At 63.2% G+C, this 17,446-nt stretch overlaps 2 protein-coding genes across 2 annotated transcripts; one reads left to right on the top strand and one right to left on the bottom strand.

Moving 5' to 3' along the window:
• Positions 1-4: 4 nt before the first annotated feature.
• LOC117653048 (H2.0-like homeobox protein) lies at positions 5-4,732 on the bottom strand. Its single transcript, XM_034398400.1, has 4 exons — positions 4,030-4,732; positions 1,407-1,578; positions 259-409; positions 5-170 (listed from the first exon to the last, which is right to left on the bottom strand). The coding sequence occupies exons 1-4, from the start codon at positions 4,730-4,732 to the stop codon at positions 24-26; spliced, it is 1,173 nt and encodes a 390-aa protein (XP_034254291.1). The 3' UTR covers positions 5-23.
• Positions 4,733-13,901: 9,169 nt separating this feature from the next.
• LOC117653045 lies at positions 13,902-17,100 on the top strand. Its single transcript, XM_034398386.1, has 5 exons — positions 13,902-14,046; positions 14,120-14,451; positions 14,522-14,704; positions 16,762-16,863; positions 16,981-17,100. Exons 1-5 carry the CDS (start codon positions 13,902-13,904, stop codon positions 17,098-17,100), a joined length of 882 nt encoding a protein of 293 aa, XP_034254277.1.
• The last annotated feature ends 346 nt before the right edge of the window (positions 17,101-17,446 follow it).

The raw sequence follows: 17,446 nt of genomic DNA, 5'->3' as shown, positions 1-17,446 counted from the left end.
GTGAGCTGTTCAAGGAATCGGTTTCACGAAGCGCCACTCCTCGGCATGGCGGCCATGACGTCTCGCTTCGAAAGGTCGTCCTGAAGGTCGTCCAAGCGCGGCGGCGGCTGCTGCTTCGACTCCTTGGTGTGGCGCCATTTCATGCGCCGGTTTTGGAACCACACTTTGACCTGCAACGCCGAAAGCAAGCACGTGTTACTTCAGGACTGCAGGAAAGGCGGCGGAAGGAAAGCAAGCACTGATTGGGCCTCCACTTGCCTGCGCGTCCGTGAGCCCCAGGGTGGCGGCCAGCTGCCGCCGGTCCGGCTTGGTGATGTACTTCTGCAGCTGGAACCTCTTCTCCAGCCCCTTGCGCTGCAGGTTGGAGAACACGGCCCGCGACCAGGACCGCTTCCGCTTGCCGCCCCCGCTGCCGGCCGCCCCCGGAGCGTGGGCCTCGTGGGGGGCGGCGGGGGCGGCGAGGTGCGCCGGCGGCGGGCTGGGCGCCGCCCGGACGTCTGCAACAAGGGCGGCGCGGTCAGGCGAGCGTTCTCGACGCAAAGGAGCTGTTGCCTCGAGCTTCGAGTCAGGCTGCTCGCTGCTACTCCTCCGCTTTTATTGCTCTGCCGGCCATTTGTTTACACGTATTTAGCTGTGCGCGCTGTGCGCATGGCGGCTGCCTGGCTGCGGCCGGCGCCCTGTAATTCCGAGAGTCGTTTTTGTCGCTCTGTCTCTCTCGCACGTATGGGGGACGCCCCATGAGTGCGAGAGAGAGAGAACGATCTCTGGATCAGTCTTCTGCCCCCGGCCCTGCCGAGGCGGGGAATGCCGGCCGGGGCGTAGGTGTGGAGGGAAAGGGGATGGGCCTTTAGGATCAAAGCGAATTTATCTGGGCCGCCTCAGTGCGGTTAACGAGGCGGCGAGGTGCTGAGAGGCTTCGTCAGTTACTTCTCCGCCGCCCTCCCACTCGCCTGCACGCGCCCTCCCTCGCCAGCCCCTCGCTATCCATCGCCCACGCCCCGCCCCACCCCGCCCCGCCCCGCCCCGCCCCGCCCCGCCCCGCCCCGCCCCGCCCCGCCACGCCACGCCACGCGACGCGCTGACTAACGCCCGAGTTACGCTGAATGATAGCCGTTGGCCGTTCAATCAAGTCGGCAGTGATCTCTTCCACCGGCTAGTTGAAGGAGGCTGGGAGGGGGAGGCATCACCGCGCTTCGCCGTGATCAACCGTGTTTGTTTTCTCTGGCCTACAAATAGAGGGCTCTAGACGGCTCAAGTGCGTTTCCCAGCCTATGCGATAGCTCGCGATAGCTTCCGTGTTTACCGGCGCCATTTTATTCCGCGGCAGTAAATCTGGGGCCCGTTGCCACCCTGGCGTTGCCCCTGGGGGGGGGGGGGGCCTTTGCCGTTCGGGGCGCGGAGCTGACTGCCGCGTGTCGTCGGCCAGGGTGTCGCCGGCCAGGGTGTCGCTAGTCGCTAGATCACGCTGCCGGCGGTACTCACCATGGCCGTAGATCCGGAGAGGGGTGGGCGCCAGCAGACCCGGCATGGAGAAGGCCACCATGTCCCTCGAGCACGCCGTTGTTGAGTCCGCTGCACCTACAAGAAAGCCGAAGTTTTGCTGTATAGGCTGCAGGATTAGAAAGGAACCATCAAGCTCAGTAGCGACAGGGTGGGTAACCACTCGTCAGCGTCGCTTCGCTAGTCGGGGGTCTTGGCGCCCGGCATGTAGGCCACCGTCCCGGCCCACAGCACACCCGAGCGGAGACGGTGGCCTACCCTCGTTACCATTACCATTGCGGGCTTGCTCGTCGCGCAGAAAGCCGGGAAAATGACAAATACGACACGTGATGCGCCCTTTACCCCACATCCACACTTTACATCATTTCACATCGCCGGGAATCGAACCAGGTTCCTCGCCGCTTCCAAATGACAGTGCGTTCGGGCGGGCGGCCACGAGGCCGAGGTGACAATGCCACGTCACTTAATGAGAGCCTTTGCCGCCTGCTTGCGGCGCAGGGCAACCGTTTCCTGTTCCAGGGATCGAGGCAACCGACGCGACGCAATGGTTCAAACAGGCAAAGTGTGGCAAAATGTGGCGCGGCGACCAGGATCAGGGAACTGCTGGAGGAACGTTGAACACCAGAGTGCCCCAAGAACAGGTTCAAAACAAAAGACGCACCAAGGCAAGGCGTTCAAATATTGCATTGGCGCGCAAAGCTATGCGTTCATCTAGCCGCAACCAGGCAAGGCAGGGCTACTTAGGCGGGGCCTTGGCCTGCTTTGGCTGCGAATGAATAAACCCAAGCGTGCCCCTGCCCCGCTAATCGCGTCGCTAAACTAGGCGGCGCTGGGCTGGTCATCGACTTGAGGAAGAAGAATGCGTGTGGGAATCTTCGACCCCTGATCCTCCGACCCGCTCGCGCCACGCGTTAAACGTAATGCAAAGAGTCAAGGGGTAACCTAGAAGATTTTCATGTGCACTGATTGCTGAATTATTAAAATTATAGATAATATATTGATAACATGTGATTACTTCTAATTATTTATGAATATCACTGATTGCGGGAAATTATAAATGATTATGGTGATTATTAGTGATTATTGGAGATTATTTGGGCGCCAGCCTCGAACAAAGTAGGCCAATAGGTCAAAGTGCTTGAATCTCCGAAACTAGCAGTTTTTGCTGACTTTGGGCGGCTACTGCGTCCAATTTAGTTGCGGTCACGGGCCTCCCTCAACGCCCTAGTATTCGTCAGACCCTAGTCTTTCATGCTCCGCCTCGGGAAGGCTTTGACCGCAGCTAGATTGAGAGCAGTGGCCTCGCAAAAATGGTAAAAAAGTAAATAAATCTCCGAATCAGCCGTTTTTGCTGACTTTGAGCGGCTACTGCGTCCAATTTAGTTGCGGTCAAAGGTCTCCCTCAACGACCTAGTATTCTTAAGACCCTTGTCTTTCATGCCCCGCCTCGGAAAGGCTTTGACCGCAGCTAGATTGAGAGCAGTGGCCTCGCAAAATTGGTAAAAAAGTAAATAAATCTCCGAATCAGCCGTTTTTGCTGACTTTGAGCGGCTACTGCGTCCAATTTAGTTGCGGTCAAAGGTCTCCCTCAACGACCTAGTATTCTTAAGACCCTTGTCTTTCATGCCCCGCCTCGGAAAGGCTTTGACCGCAGCTAGATTGAGAGCAGTGGCCTCGCAAAATTGGTAAAAAAGTAAATAAATCTCCGAATCAGCCGTTTTTGCTGACTTTGAGCGGCTACTGCGTCCAATTTAGTTGCGGTCAAAGGTCTCCCTCAACGACCTAGTATTCTTAAGACCCTTGTCTTTCATGCCCCGCCTCGGAAAGGCTTTGACCGCAGCTAGATTGAGAGCAGTGGCCTCGCAAAATTGGTAAAAAAGTAAATAAATCTCCGAATCAGCCGTTTTTGCTGACTTTGAGCGGCTACTGCGTCCAATTTAGTTGCGGTCAAAGGTCTCCCTCAACGACCTAGTATTCTTAAGACCCTTGTCTTTCATGCCCCGCCTCGGAAAGGCTTTGACCGCAGCTAGATTGAGAGCAGTGGCCTCGCAAAATTGGTAAAAAAGTAAATAAATCTCCGAATGAGCCGAATGCTTATGCACCAGGCCCGCGCGCTCGAGCGATTCCGCACACGACTTCACTTTGTCTCTCCCACTCAGTGGGCAGCCCGTTGGGGCGCGAGAGAGACAGGGCAACCGAACGCTCATCAGTCCACAGGCGCGCGTAGCACGTGCCCGTCGACCCGCTGCACCTGACGGTCCGTGACGTACGCGCGGAAGTGAAGTGGGGGCTTGACGCCCACGCGTCGTGCGTGCTGCAGTGCGGCGGCTGTCCTCCAAATAGCGCGCCATTTGCAAGTCCGTCGCCCTGCTCGCCCTGCTCGCCCTGCTCGCCCTACTCCACTTGCACGACACAAACAACGACCTGCAAATGGCGGCGCGGTGCCTCTGCGGGGCAGGCAGTGCGGCTCGGCCCCGAATTCGCAGCACCGCGGAAAAGGGCTCGGCGATGAATCACCGGGAAGCTCACCTCTTCTGGCGGTCGCGCCGCAGCCGTCCTCGGCCAAGATGCGGTCCATGCCGAACTTGAGGGCGGGCCCCGGGGGCGGCGCGGGGGCGGGGCGGTGGGGGGCGGTGAGGGGTGGAGCTGGCAGCCCCCGCCAAGGCAGCCACGCCCGCAGCGGTCGCAGCGGGTACGGGTAGGCTTGCGGCGCGTACAGGTCGCTCAGGGTGGCCACGGCCTCCAGCGCGTCCAGGGCGTCGCTGGTCGCCGGCATCGGCAGGGGCGGCGCCAGAGGGGGCGGCGCCAGAGGGGGCGGCGCCGGGACGTCGCAGTACTGGTAGGCGTACGGGTAGGGGTAGCCGACGACGCCGAGGCCGTCGCGGAGGGCGAGCGAGGCTGGCGGCGGCTCCGGGCTGAAGTGCTGTCCGAACTGCCTGTCCAGCCTGTCCTGGCTGCACTCGGACGACACGCTCTCGCTGCTCTCCGGTGACCTGGACCGTGACCTCGTCCTGGACCTCGTCCTGGACCTCGTCCTGGACCTCGTCCTGGACCTCGTCCTGGACCGCGGGTCCGGAGTCTGGGGGCCGCGGATGACGGGCACGGCCAGCCCCGCCACCACGACCGCAGTCGGCCTGGTCGGGGAGGGCGGCGCGCACCCCCAGCTACCCCCACGGGGGCCGCCTCTGGGGCCGCCCCTGGCACAGGGAAGGCTCTGCGTATCCATGGTCATTATGCCGAGAGCACATTCACTTTCACGTTCGCGGGAAGCATTCGCGTTCACTTCGGCACTACCGATCCGCGACGACGTCCGCGTTTTCCCTCCTCGCGGTGCACTGGCGGCACTAGCGCCCTCACTCCGGCCCGGTGGCGCGTCACCGGCCCATGCGCTTGGCGGCGGCAACGCGGGGTGAGACTGTGAGACTGGCGAGGAGAGGATCCGGCCGGCACGCCGATACACCACGGGGCTACACGCTACACGAGGCCGGGCCGCGTTTGGTTCGAGGGGCGTGGCGGGGCATGGCGGGGCGCGGCGGGGGCGCGGACGGGCGTGGTGGGGGTTCGCGTCGACACCGCGCCGCGCCCTGCCCCGCCACCTTCACCGCCGCGTGTGCGTGCGTGCGTGTGTGAGTGTATTTATCTAACATGTAGTCATTTGCATGGAGCCCTCATGTGCGGCAGTCCGGCCGTGTGAGTTACTGCAGCAGCTAGGACCACATGGACAGCTACTGGAACGGCCCTGGAACAACCGCTGGAACGAGTGCCAGCTACGAGCAGGAGGCCTGGAACAACTGGAACAGCCACCGGAAAGACTATGCAGATCGAAGGGGAAGAGCACGGAGAGCTAAGAGCGGCTGCTGGTAGAGCCTTCTGAACCGACGCGCCAAAACGCTTGGCCGAAGGCAAGCGGGAAATGGCGCATGGCCCAACTCAGCGCAGTAAGCAGACACCCTCCCAGAAGACCCTCTCGGACAAGACCAGCGTCCGGTAAATCACCGCAGACGGCGTCGTCTTCGTCGCGAGGGCGCCGTCGTCGGTCCACCCTCGCCTCGCGTTGCCTCGCCGCGGCGGCGGGACGCGGGAAGCGTCGCCGAGACTCCATTTTGAGAGAGAGAAAGAGAGAGAGCGAGAGGACGGCGGCGTCGGCGATCCCCTCGCCTCCCGATTGGCGGCCTCTGCCTCGCGGCCTCGCGATGGGCGGCGCTTGCGCCAGCGTGGGCCAGCTTGCGCGCAACGCCAGCTGTTGGCGCGTCGCGGCGCGGCGGGGCGGGGCGGGGCGGGGCGGGGCGGGGTGGGGTGGGGTGGGGTGGGTGGGGTGGGCGCCGTAGTGGGGGTGCCGCGACGGGATGGCGGGGGCGGCGGCGGCGTCCGTCCATGTTCGAATTAGCAAAAAGGCCCTGTCGGCGTGTGTGTGTGTGTGTGTGAGCGTGTTCGTGCTGCCCTTCCCCTCAGCAGTGCTGTCCATCCGGAGGCCAACCAGGAAGCGACACGGGCGCCCCCTTGGTGTCCGGCTCCTCGGCGCGGGGAGGAGACAGCATGGAGACAGCCTCCCGCGCCGAACGCCGATCGAGACGCCGATGGACTCGGTGCCGATCCCACCTGCTGCCGGTGGCTGGTGCGGCGGTGCGGCTGGTGGCCGAGCTAAGCCAATTACTCGCAGCTTGTCGCGGTCCGCGGGGGGGCTCGGCCCGCTCGGCCCGCTCGTCTGACCGGGGTGGCGGTCCGGTTCGGGCGTCCCTGGGCCTTCCCTGCGGCTTCCCTGGTCCCTGCAGCCTGCAGCCGCGGGGCGCCTGCCGTCCCCAGCACCATGCCCAGCACCATGCCCAGCACCATGCCCAGCACGTCCCCGGGAGCCGCTAATTCCTGTAATCACCTCCAATATCGCACCTCGCCACGTTCGGCCACGTTCGCTGGCCGACACGCACGCACACACGCGCACGTACACACACACACGCAAGACTAATGTGCTGCCGCCTGCCGGCGCGAGGAGCGCCCGAAAGGCCAATTATCGAAAAACGAGCTTTTGCTCCTTGTTCCTTGTTACGGTGGCCTTAGTTATTGTAACGGCCGCCGGGCCGCGGGGTCACACGCGGGCCGGGCGGGTTTCGGTTTCGGACGCGGAGCGGGATCGAACCCGGGTCCGCCGCGAGTCAATGTTGCCGTGGCAACAGCGAGGTGGTGTACCCGGGTCGGCAGTGTGTAAGACGACGACGCGACCCGCGCGCCGTACGCGAGGTTCGCCGTATTCTCTCGCTCTCTCTCGCGCGCGAAGGGCCGTCGGAATGCGCCCGGCCCTGCGCCGCCCCCTGCGAGTGCGAGCGAGACGGAGCGCGAGCAAGATTGACTGATTTATTGCACGGTGGCGACGAAAATGTATAAATCGTTAACAACGGCAACAACCCGTGTTTAATCGTGGAAGACGGCGGGCGGTGGGCTCCACGTACCCACTTAACGCGTGCTTGTTGTTGCTGCTGCCTCATGTTGTTGTTGTCGTCCTTTTTCGCTGCCGTCGCTGATTTTGTTGATCTTGTTCTCCTCTATGAAGCGCCTGACTGCACGGCGGGCCGGCGCGTCGGTGCCACTCGTGTGAGGCTTACGGCAGGCTTTACGCTGGGCTAGGTTAGTTTAGGATAGGTCGGGTTGCGGGTCAAGACCTGTTAGATTCTCGTGCCCTTTTCAGCGTGTGCGGAACACGCACTTGTTGACGCCGTGCCGCATGCTCTTTGCGTGCAGACTGAGAGGGGTTTTCGTCGCCCTGTCTCTCTCGCACTCACGGGGCGTGCCCTATAGGTGCGAGAGAGACAGAGCGACGGGGTGCGCGGCTGCGCGTCCGGCCGACGGGAAGGGCCGCGGGTTAAGTGGCCTTCCCGGCTGCCCCTTGGCTGCCCCTTGGCTGCCCCTTGGCTGCCCCTTGGCCTGCCCCGCGGGGGCGCCGCGGACATGTGTTCTGACGCGGGCCGGGCCAACGGGCACGCCACGCCACGCCAGCGCGCCGGGGCATTGGGCATTGATTTGTAGTGGTATACTCATAAATATGCGTGGATCCGCGCGAATGTGGCCAGGAATTGATAATAAATACGCACACTCACACGCGCACGCACGCAGGGGGGATGAGCGATGAGCGTGGAGGGTGTTGGGGCCGGCCCTCTCGGTCCGGCCGGCGTGATACTCACATCAGCTCCCCCGGCTTTCATAACAAAGTGATGGATGCGCGCGTCCCTTTACGAGTGGGTCGGTTGGCGCGTACCGCGCGTACCGCGCATGCGCGCGAGGCGACAACGCCCCCAGAGAAAGCCAGTCGCCTCGCGCGCATGTTTTACCATTTTCGCACAGAGGCGATGCAAACAGGCAAACGGGTACCGCACCTGTCGCCGGACCTTCGCTCCTACACCACGCCACGCCACGCCACGCCACGCCACGCCACGCCACGCCACGGTGTCGTAGGGTGAAACGAAATAAAGACCACCAGAATTTCACCAGGGCCCACGATTCTACCACAGGATCCCACCAGGATTCCAGCAGGCCTCGCAAAGGACTCCAATACCCCGGCAACACACGCCACACACACACACACACACACACACACTCACGCACACACCTCTGAATTACGGGTCAAACGCGCCTGGAGTAATGTTCCTCTCGCGTGTATCGATATTCAAACGCAGTGCGCGCATACTTTATTCACTCGCATGAATTCGGCTGACAGTGCAGCAGCAGCAGCCAGCGCTCCGTGTGGCCGGCAGTCCAACTCGAGGCGGAGACCAACCACATCGTGCCACATCGGTGGTACTCGATGGCAAGAGGACCTGCGAAATACCCCGGGGAGCCAAAGTCACCCGTCTGCTGCGCACGGCGATCGACACACAGACACACACGCACGCACACAGACACACACACAGACACACACACACACACACACACACACACACACACACACACACACACACACGGCGAAGGAAAGACACGGCGAGGCGCACACGGTAGCGCGCATCACGCGGGCCCGAGAAACCAATCGTAAACAATTTCAGGAATTTAAATGAGTTTTAGTTTATGTGGGGCCTTGTGATGTGATCCTTCTCTGCGGCATGCACAGGATCATATTCGTTCCTGTTTATTCCCCGGCCGCCGTGATTTGTTATTTGCTCCCCCGTATTTATACATTTGAGCCGCGCGAGCCGCGAGTTCGGTCACAGTGGAGTGGACAGGCCCGAAGCCCGAAGGCCTTGCCGAAGGCCGCATCACTTCGACGGCCGCGTCACCGTTGCACTGTGCGAACCGCGCCAACCAAGTGACTGTAGAGCTCAAACCGTGTCCGGGGCTTCGACCGTCTCCAGGCCGCGGTCTTCTGGCCCACTGTGCACTGGAGTCCGTCCATAGACTGGAATCGATAGGGCCAGTGGACGAGGTCCTTACACAAACCGCGCCCAATGTGGGGAAGGAGGTTTTCCTAGTAAACGGAAGGGTGGCGAGGCTCTCTCGGCGAGACTAAACAACAATGAGGGCACCAGGCGCGCGGCCGCGCGGCACTCCGCTGCTCTGTTTACAAACCCGCGTCTCGTAGGCTCAGCGCGGAGGGCCTACAGTGTGAGGGCACGGGGGTTGGCCGGCCCGGGGGGCAGGAAAAGCGAGGAAGACCGGAAGTCGAGTAAGTCCCCGGCGAGACCATAGGGAGGGCACGCGCAACTGCAGTCCCATGGGGTGGCGTCGAAGCGTCCGAGGCAGCGCACGGTGGGTCGGAAGACCGGTGGTGGCGGTCAAACTCATGGACGCGTTTCCAGCTCCCGGACTCTCAAAACGCGTCCGGCATTTTGACCGCCGCCACCGATATTCTGGGCCACTGTGCAGCCCTGTGCCATGGCGCCAGGCGCCAGTGGTGCCAACATAGTGCAATGCGGTCTGGTCGATGTGCGTGCGCGTCCGGGACTGTCTGTGCGTCCAGGACGGTCCAGGACACAGCTCGGTCGCCGGGAGTCTGGTTGGCAGGGTTGGCAGCGGCGGACTCGGAATGCGCGGCCACCGCGGCGGCGGCGTGGTGGCAACCCTGCGCGATGTCGCGCTGTCGCGGCGCCAATCCCAGCGCGGCCTGCTCGCGGTAACGCGGTAACGTGACGCGCCGTGCGGGCCGGGTGCGTTATCGCCGCGCAGCACGCGACCCGCGCCCCGCAGCAAACTATCTCTCTCGTGGGGCACTACGCACCGGTGCGAGAGAGACCGAGCGAGGGCCCGGACATGTTCGGGACTCTAGGTCCGCGGCGTTCGAGGCGTTCGCGGCTACCGTATTGGCGATGCAGCTGCGTGCCGAAGCCCAGTGTCCATTAAGGGTGTCGTAACTGCATTCCTGGGCCGCGCTAATGCGCCGTTTTGTGCAGGCACTGCAGGCACTGCATGCAGTGCAGGCACACCGCGTCGACGTGTGTGTACCTCACCTCTCACTCTCGCGGGGTGGCTGCGACGTCAGCCGGTGGGACGTGGCGTGAAACTCGGTGTACATCATTTGTACGACCTGCCGAAATTCATCTCGCGGCGCGAAGAGTTCGCGGCAGGCGCGACGAGCTCGGTTGAGCGGCAGAGCCCTGCTCTTCGGGGCGCGTTACCCGCTGGCCGCCGGGCCGGCCGACGCCGCCGCTTCCTCGAAAGGCTCTAACTTTCATATTTCTTGCGCAGTTTATATGACGAGTCTAGTATTCGTGTAGAGGGCGGTGTGCGCACTGCGCCGCGGCCGGGGCGCGTTTGTGGCCGTGATGATTCTCACTTCACAGAAAAAGTCGTAAAGAGGTTGCCTAAACACACGTACACGCACACACACGCGCTGGCTGGTGCGGCCCCTGTGCTGCACAGTAGCGCCCTTCGCCAGCGTGGTGAGTCTGGGGCTGGTGGTCTGCTTGCCGCGGGCTTGCCGCGGGCCGTGGAGCGCCGGGTGTTGGCCACGGCGTTGGCCCCCGCCCACGCACCCCACCCTACCCTCTTACAGGACAGTAGGACGCGGCTGGGACGCGGCTCTCGGGAGCAGCAGCGCGGCAGACTGATTCGCTCTTTCTCCCTTGCACTCGTGGGGCGTCCTGTATGGGCAAGAGAGACAGAGCGATTAAAACGACTCTCAGTCTGCTGCAGGCCGGCGTGAGGCACGGCCGACACGTTTATCGTGAACAACAATTAGCCGGGCTTTATGAACATGAACAGGGCTCGCTCACGTCGACTTTATATCGGCAGCGCCTTGGGCAGCGCGGCAGCCTGATTTAGACCTTGATTAAATAGAAAGGCAGTCGCGCGGCGGCAGCGGGGCCAATCAGGCGAATCGACGGCGAGTATATGGCGGCCAGGGCGGCCAGGGGGCCACAAGATGAAAAGCCGTATAAACACTGACAAACGGTGAGATAAACAGTCGCGGGGGGGAAGGCTGGCGGCGTTGCCGCGGACGCGGAGGACGCCCTGGACCGCGGCGGGGAGAGGGGTGGCCGCGCGGGGGACCCCCCCCCCCCCCCCTTCCCTTCGGCGGACCCCCGTGGCGCTCGCAGCACCGCGCCACGCCGCGTGTCGTACATCGCGCTCTCATGAACTCAAATTTATGCATTCCGAAGCCCGAAGCAGACCGAATCACCCCGAAGCAGCCCGAAGCAGGCAGCAGCGATTCATTTCCATATTATGAGAATTGCTTTACGATGTCGTGTTGACCGAATTAAGGCCGGCGTGAGGACGCGTCAGGACGCGCGCTGTCCGTGTCTACGTCGACGCGCGGCGCCTTCAACGGCAGCGCCGCGACGCCCCGGACACTTTTCACGGTCCGCGGGTCCGCGGCAGAAAGAGCGACGCCCCGCCACACCGTGAGTGAGGTGACTGCCTCGCCGAGCACGGCCGCCTCAGTCGGGATGGCCGCGGCACCGCTGCTGCTGCTGGTGCTGCTGGCGCCGACGCCCGAGGCCGGCCTCACCGCCGCCGACGGGGAGGTGCTGTCGACGGCGGCGGCCACGCGGCCCCCGGAAGCGCCGCCACCGGGACTCGGACTCGAGGCCGCGGCGCCGGTGAGAACACGCCGCAGCGCACGCTCGGGATTTTAAGTCGATTATTTTGTGTTTCCTTGGGTGGCGTCGTTTCGATCGGCGTTTCTGGGGTCCGTGGGGTCCGTGGGGTCCGCGACGGCACGGTCTCATTAGCAGCCCCCCGCCGCGGCAGACACTCGCCCCGTTGGCGGTAACGAGCCGAAAGCTATCCCGGCGGTGCAACACGTCACCAGGATCACGGCGATGGAGGCCGTTAGCCACTTGGGGCGATAATGGAACGGCTTTTTGGAAACATCGGTGCCTTGTTGTGCAGGAAGCGCAGGCGCTGGGCGCGGCGCAGCCCCCCGCCGAGCACCGCCTCCTCCAGGACGACGACGTGAGCGACGCCAGCGACGCCGAGGCGGACGACTACGAGGAATACGGTGGGTGACGCAAAGGCCAGGTGCCGATTCCTTTATTTGCGACACTGTAAATATGAGTAATGACAAGGTGCTGTTGTGGCAAAAAGCGAAATGGAAATTAAATCGGAGTCTCAACGGGGTCGCTCGTGGCCCGGGTCCTGGCACGGCCAGCGTGGCGAGACGCGAGGCGACGCAAGGCTACCGGTGGCGACACTTTTGATATACGCGCCGCGGAGTGAATCGTTATATCGCATTCCGAAATGCTTTATTGCCTCGGCCCGCAGAGGACGACGCCGAGTACGAGGACGAGGACGAGTTGTACGAGGACGGCGATCAGGACGACGGCGAGGACCACCGCCTGGGCGACGAGGACGACGTCGAGTACGAGGACGAGGACTACGATGATGAGGCGGGCGGCGTCAGCAACGGGGGCGTTGACAAGGAGGCCGCCGGCGAAGAGCCGGAGGAGGACGGGCAGGACGCCGACGGCGACGTGGCGCAGGTCGCGGGGCAGGCCGTGGTGAGGGAGCGGCGCGCCGAGGTTCGCAGCCTCAGCGACCTGCCGCTAGCCAAGTTGCTCCGCGTGCAGACGGAGCTGCGACGACTCACCGGACACGCACCACCCGGTAAGTCCTGGGGATCGATATGGCGGAGGGCGCTAGTACAATTTAGCTGTCTTATGTTTGAATCTTCAACTTTCGGACCTTAGACCAGTGCGACAGCAAAGCCAAGCAGTCCGCGGCCTCCCGCCGCTGGATGGCCGGCCTCAACGCCGACGGCATCGACGGCAAGACCCCCTCCGCGCAGCCCCTCAACTGGGGCGGAGGCAACAGTCGCAAAGGTGGGTAGACGAGACGGCCACGGGGTCCAGCGAATCACGTTCCCACAGTGTACCCTCTAACCCTCGGCTCTGCAGGCGCCGTGAGCAGCAAAACCAGCGCCGTGCGGCGGCGCGGGGGCTCCGGCGGTGGGGGTGGTGGGAGCGGCGGGGGCGGCGGCGACAGGGGCGGCAGCGGGGACCGCGGTGGCGGCTGGTCCCAGGAGGAGTGGGTGGAAGAGGAGGAGGAGGAGGACGGCGGCTGGATCAGCTGGAACAAGGGCCACAAGAAGAAGGGCAAGGGCGACATCGGCTCCATCTTCCAGATCTCCATCACGTTCCTCGCCTTCCTCGCGTTCGGCGGCTACCTGCTGTGCCTCATCCTGCAGGCCGTGAAGGGCGGTAAGTTGGACCTGCTTGGCAATGCTCGCAAGTCGTCTGGACTGTGTTTTGGCCTTTTGGCGCAGGCGGCTACGGCTTCGGCGGCTTCTACCCGCCCGCCACGGCGGCGGGGTCACTCCGGCCCGCCAACGTCATGATGGTCATGATGCCGACCAGGACGGGCACCCGACGGCCGGCCCGGCCGGGCGCGGGCCGCAGGAAGCGCAGGGACGCCGAGGACGACGACGACGACGACGACGAGCACGGCGACGGCGGACCGCTGGGCCCTCCCCCGTCCACGACCTGGCGGGACTACGTGCCGTCGTTCGGGGAGGAGGACATCCGCCTGCTGCCTCAGGTCAGAGTCAGCGGCAAAACACGAAAAGTAATACCGACGCCGGGATTTGAACCCTGGACCCCGGTCTTTTCTCTCTCGCCCGCAGATGGACGTGGACCGCATGCATCGCGCGCTACTCGTGCTGGCCGAGGGCTACGCGTCCTTCTACCACACCAAGTACTCCGTGCGACACTAGTAACGGCGGCCCTGGACCGCGACGCGGACCGGGGCGTGCGCGGGCGTGGCACTCGCCGTGACCCTGCGCGTGCGCGTGACAGCCGCTAGGTTCGGGGCGCCGGGTGTGACGGCCCGGTGGTCACGGTGCGGTCACGGTGCGGTCACGGTGCGGTCACGGTACGGTGACGGCAGTGCCGACGAGTTCGCGGCGCTACGCGGCGCTACGCTGCGCCGGTGTGCAGTGTGACGGGATGCGCGCGCTGGGACGGGCACTGGCGGTGTCCGCGGCCATGTGGCTGGTGTCCGCGGCCGCGGTCGCGGAGGCGGTGTCGCCGCCACTCGCGCACCCACTCGGCGGCCTCGACGACGACCAGCTGGAGGGGCACCAGCAGCAGGGGCGGCACCTGGACGTGCAGAGCATCCTGGACCCGACAGGTGGGTAGTGCTCAACAAGTGCTGAAGCGACCATTTCCAAGAGTGTGACGTGGCAAGTGTGCCCTGCCTGCAGGGATGGTGAGCCACTTCGGCGAGACCCTGGGCCAGGCCGGTCGAGTGTTGGGCCTGCGCATCGCGGACTCCGTGGCCGACCTGGTGAGCAGCGCGTTCGGCCACGCCCCCACCAGGACGTCGACGCCGTACGGCCCCGTGCGACCCGCCTGGACCCGCGGTGACCCGGGGGTGGTGCCCGCGGGCAGTGCGGCCGGCCCCTACTACCAGCCACAGCTTCGACAGCCGCCGCCGTCGCCGTCCGTGCTGGGGGGCATCTTGAGGCTGCTGGGCTTGGACTCGAGCAAGCTCGGCGCCATCGCCCTCAACGGCGTCATCTTCCTCGCCCAGCTGGTAGGTCTCACTCAGTTTTGTGCGGTCCCTTTGGTGCTCTGTGCGGTGACGGAACGAAACTTATTTTCAGATTAGCAGCTCCATCGTCGGCCGCCCCGCCGCGGGGCCGCACGCTCGCAGTGGAGGCGGCACCAAAGACGAAGGCAACGCCCAAGCGGACGACGACGCCGAGGACCGCGATGACGACCCCGATGACGACCAGGAACCGGCAGGCACGCCGCTGTCCTGGATGCTGGACAACCCGGCCATAAAGGTTGGCCAGGGGGTGTTGATTTTATATTTTTAGCAGATGATACCTTCACACTTGAAACATACTTAAAACTACTATACACATGAAGGTGTCAGCGTGCTTTTACTCTCGAGTCCAGAAACGAAACGGCTAGTACCAACACCGGCCACCTCGCTCGGGTCTATATATTTTGTTTCATACACAATTTTAATTACTATCTTTGGAATGAGCCCGCATACTACCCCGTATAAGGAAACCAAACGAGTATTAACCGAGAAATTTGAAAGGGAAAAGAAAAAAATTTGAACTCTACACCCCCTCCCCAGTCTTAATGGGGAGGCCTCCTGCTTTACTTCGGTGTTCGGGATGGGAACCGGTGCTATCAGGTACCTGGGGTTAATCCCGTCAGCGACTCTAAGCGTTCGCCGGGGGACCCAGTAGGACCCCAAAGCTCAGGCAGCTGGGTGAGAGCACCCAGTACGAAGCTCTTTGAGGGGCGGGACGTAGAGTGAGACGACAGAGAGACAGAGAGAGACTCAGACAGAGAAGAGGTTTGGTGGGAGCTTCTTGTTTTCGTAGGGTTGGTTGTGTACCCCATGGTACCCCCACTGTCCGGCGCTCCCGTACCGAACATACAGCGTTTTAGGCCAGCTTCAAAGGACTTATCATCGCCTCCCCGACGAGTCAAGGAGGCACCACCCGCAACCACACACCGGATGGTCTGGATTGATGGATCAAATACTCCATCGCTCCAGTGCCGAGGCCAACCCGCCGAAGCGGATTGCTTTTTAGACACCCACAGCGGAGTGGCCAGGTGAATGTGACTCTGACCACTACGCTATCACGCTTGTACGTCTGGCAGCGTGTTGGACGACGGGTTTGAGTTGCACTGGGAGGAAGGCGGCCGAAAAATGTAATGAAATGAAGGGAATCGATCCCCGGACCCCGCCATCGGGATCACACGACTTTACGCTCTCGGCCACCACGGCCCATGATGGCAAGAACGGCGTGAGGTGGGTTCTTGACGCAACAGAACTCGACCGCCCGGTCAAAATTTCGCAAGAAGTTGGGGGAGTCGAACCGCCGACCATAGCACTGAGAACCGACGCCTCTACTCCCTCGACCACCACGTCCCATGCTCGGAGTGGGCTCACGTTTACGGGTTTGAACCGCACTGGGTGAGGCAGTAAAATTAAATGGAAATATTTGTTAGGAGTCGAACCTCCGGCATGTGGGCCTGTTGCACACGGCTCCGCTCTCATGGCCTCGAACCACCGCCCTTAGGATAGCAAGTCGAAAAAACTTTTGTGACGCTGGTATTCGAACGCCGGCCTGCGGTAACTCGATCCCACGTCTCTAACCTCTCGGCTATCACAGCAGTTGTGAAACGCGATGGATCATCTGCTTTCATTAACGTTCGTTGAATGAGATTTTTGTTACTCTGATCATTTTTGCGGTGAAATTTGCTTGTAAATTATTAAGAATACTCTTTTACGTCCCCTGTGTTCATACAAATATGCGTATTCACTAGAGTATTCAGAATTGTTCTCGGGGTTCGTTGGACATATTCATCATTCATATTCCGGGTGCACAAAATGAGCTAGTGATTACCCCCGAGGGTTCATGTGATACGGTCAATTGTGATCTAGCCTTTGAAGTAATGTCAGGTCATATCGTGGCTCGCCCGCCGCGCAGGCAGCCCGTGCGACTCGCGCGGCAGTTGGGTGGCCTACCTCGCGTCTCACAGGCGCTCGCCAGGCCGGGCCCCGCCGAGGGCCCCGCCCGTCACGCGGCCCACGGCCCGCGCGTGTCGCTGATCAGATAACGGAGGTGCTAACGGCGCCTGTCCCCACGCTGCAGCCTGCAGCCGCACTTGTTCTTAAGATTTTTGAAATGAATTCCATTTTCTCCAGGACTCGTCCGCTCTCCGGGAAGCGCAGGCCCCCGGCTTGTCCGATCGGCTCATCACCGAGATCCAGAGGCGGTTCCCCCGGCCCGGAGGCCGTCGGGCCCGCTCGGCGGCGGGGGGACTCGGACACGGCGCCCCCGCAGCCCCCGGGGGCCCTCGTCGCGCCGCGCAGCAGGCCGAGGCCCCGGACACCTCCTGCATCCAGCTCCTGGTCTGCAAGGCGGGGCCCTTCCTCGACGGCATGCAGAGGTCCCTGCGGCCCGCGCTGCGTCCGGCGGCCCCGTCGGGGGCCCCAACGGGGTCCGGGACCAAGGGGGACCCCGGGAACCCCACGCACGGGGGGCGGCAGGGAGCCGGGCAGCAGGCGGCCGAGGAGGTCGCCGAGGAGGAGCGCTGGCGGCGCATGACGCCGGTGCAGAGGATGTTCGCGCACATGCCCAGTGCGGAGGAGGTGCTGGACCGAGCCGATACCTGCGCGCAGCGGTTCCCCAAATGCAAGGTCTCCTATTGACCGACCGAGGACCCCGCCCCCGCCCCGCCCCCGCCCCGCCCCTCCGGCCGCCGGCCCCGCGCGCTCCAGCTGCGTGCCTGCGTGCCGGCCCTGTCGTCGTGCAGCGCTGGTGCTCGGTGTCGGTCCGCCAAATGATAAAGGAGGGCGCGGGTTCGACGCCAGGCCGCGCGTCCTAGTTTTTGAACAATGCGGATCGTTGGAAGGCCGCGGCGCCGGGAGTAGAACCCGTGGCGGTGCAGGACTCGGCGGGAAGCGGGCCGCACTGCCGAGCTGCTGTGCCCGCACTGCACCGGGCAGGGCAGGGCAGGGCCGGTAGATCATCTCTCGCACCGCCAGCCACGCTGCC

The sequence above is a fragment of the Thrips palmi genome, unplaced genomic scaffold, assembly GCF_012932325.1.
Source record: "Thrips palmi isolate BJ-2018 unplaced genomic scaffold, TpBJ-2018v1 HiC_scaffold_8, whole genome shotgun sequence".
NCBI lineage: Eukaryota > Metazoa > Arthropoda > Insecta > Thysanoptera > Thripidae > Thrips > Thrips palmi.
Note: the sequence above shows the minus strand (reverse complement) of the source record. Positions and strands in the feature narration are given on the sequence as shown.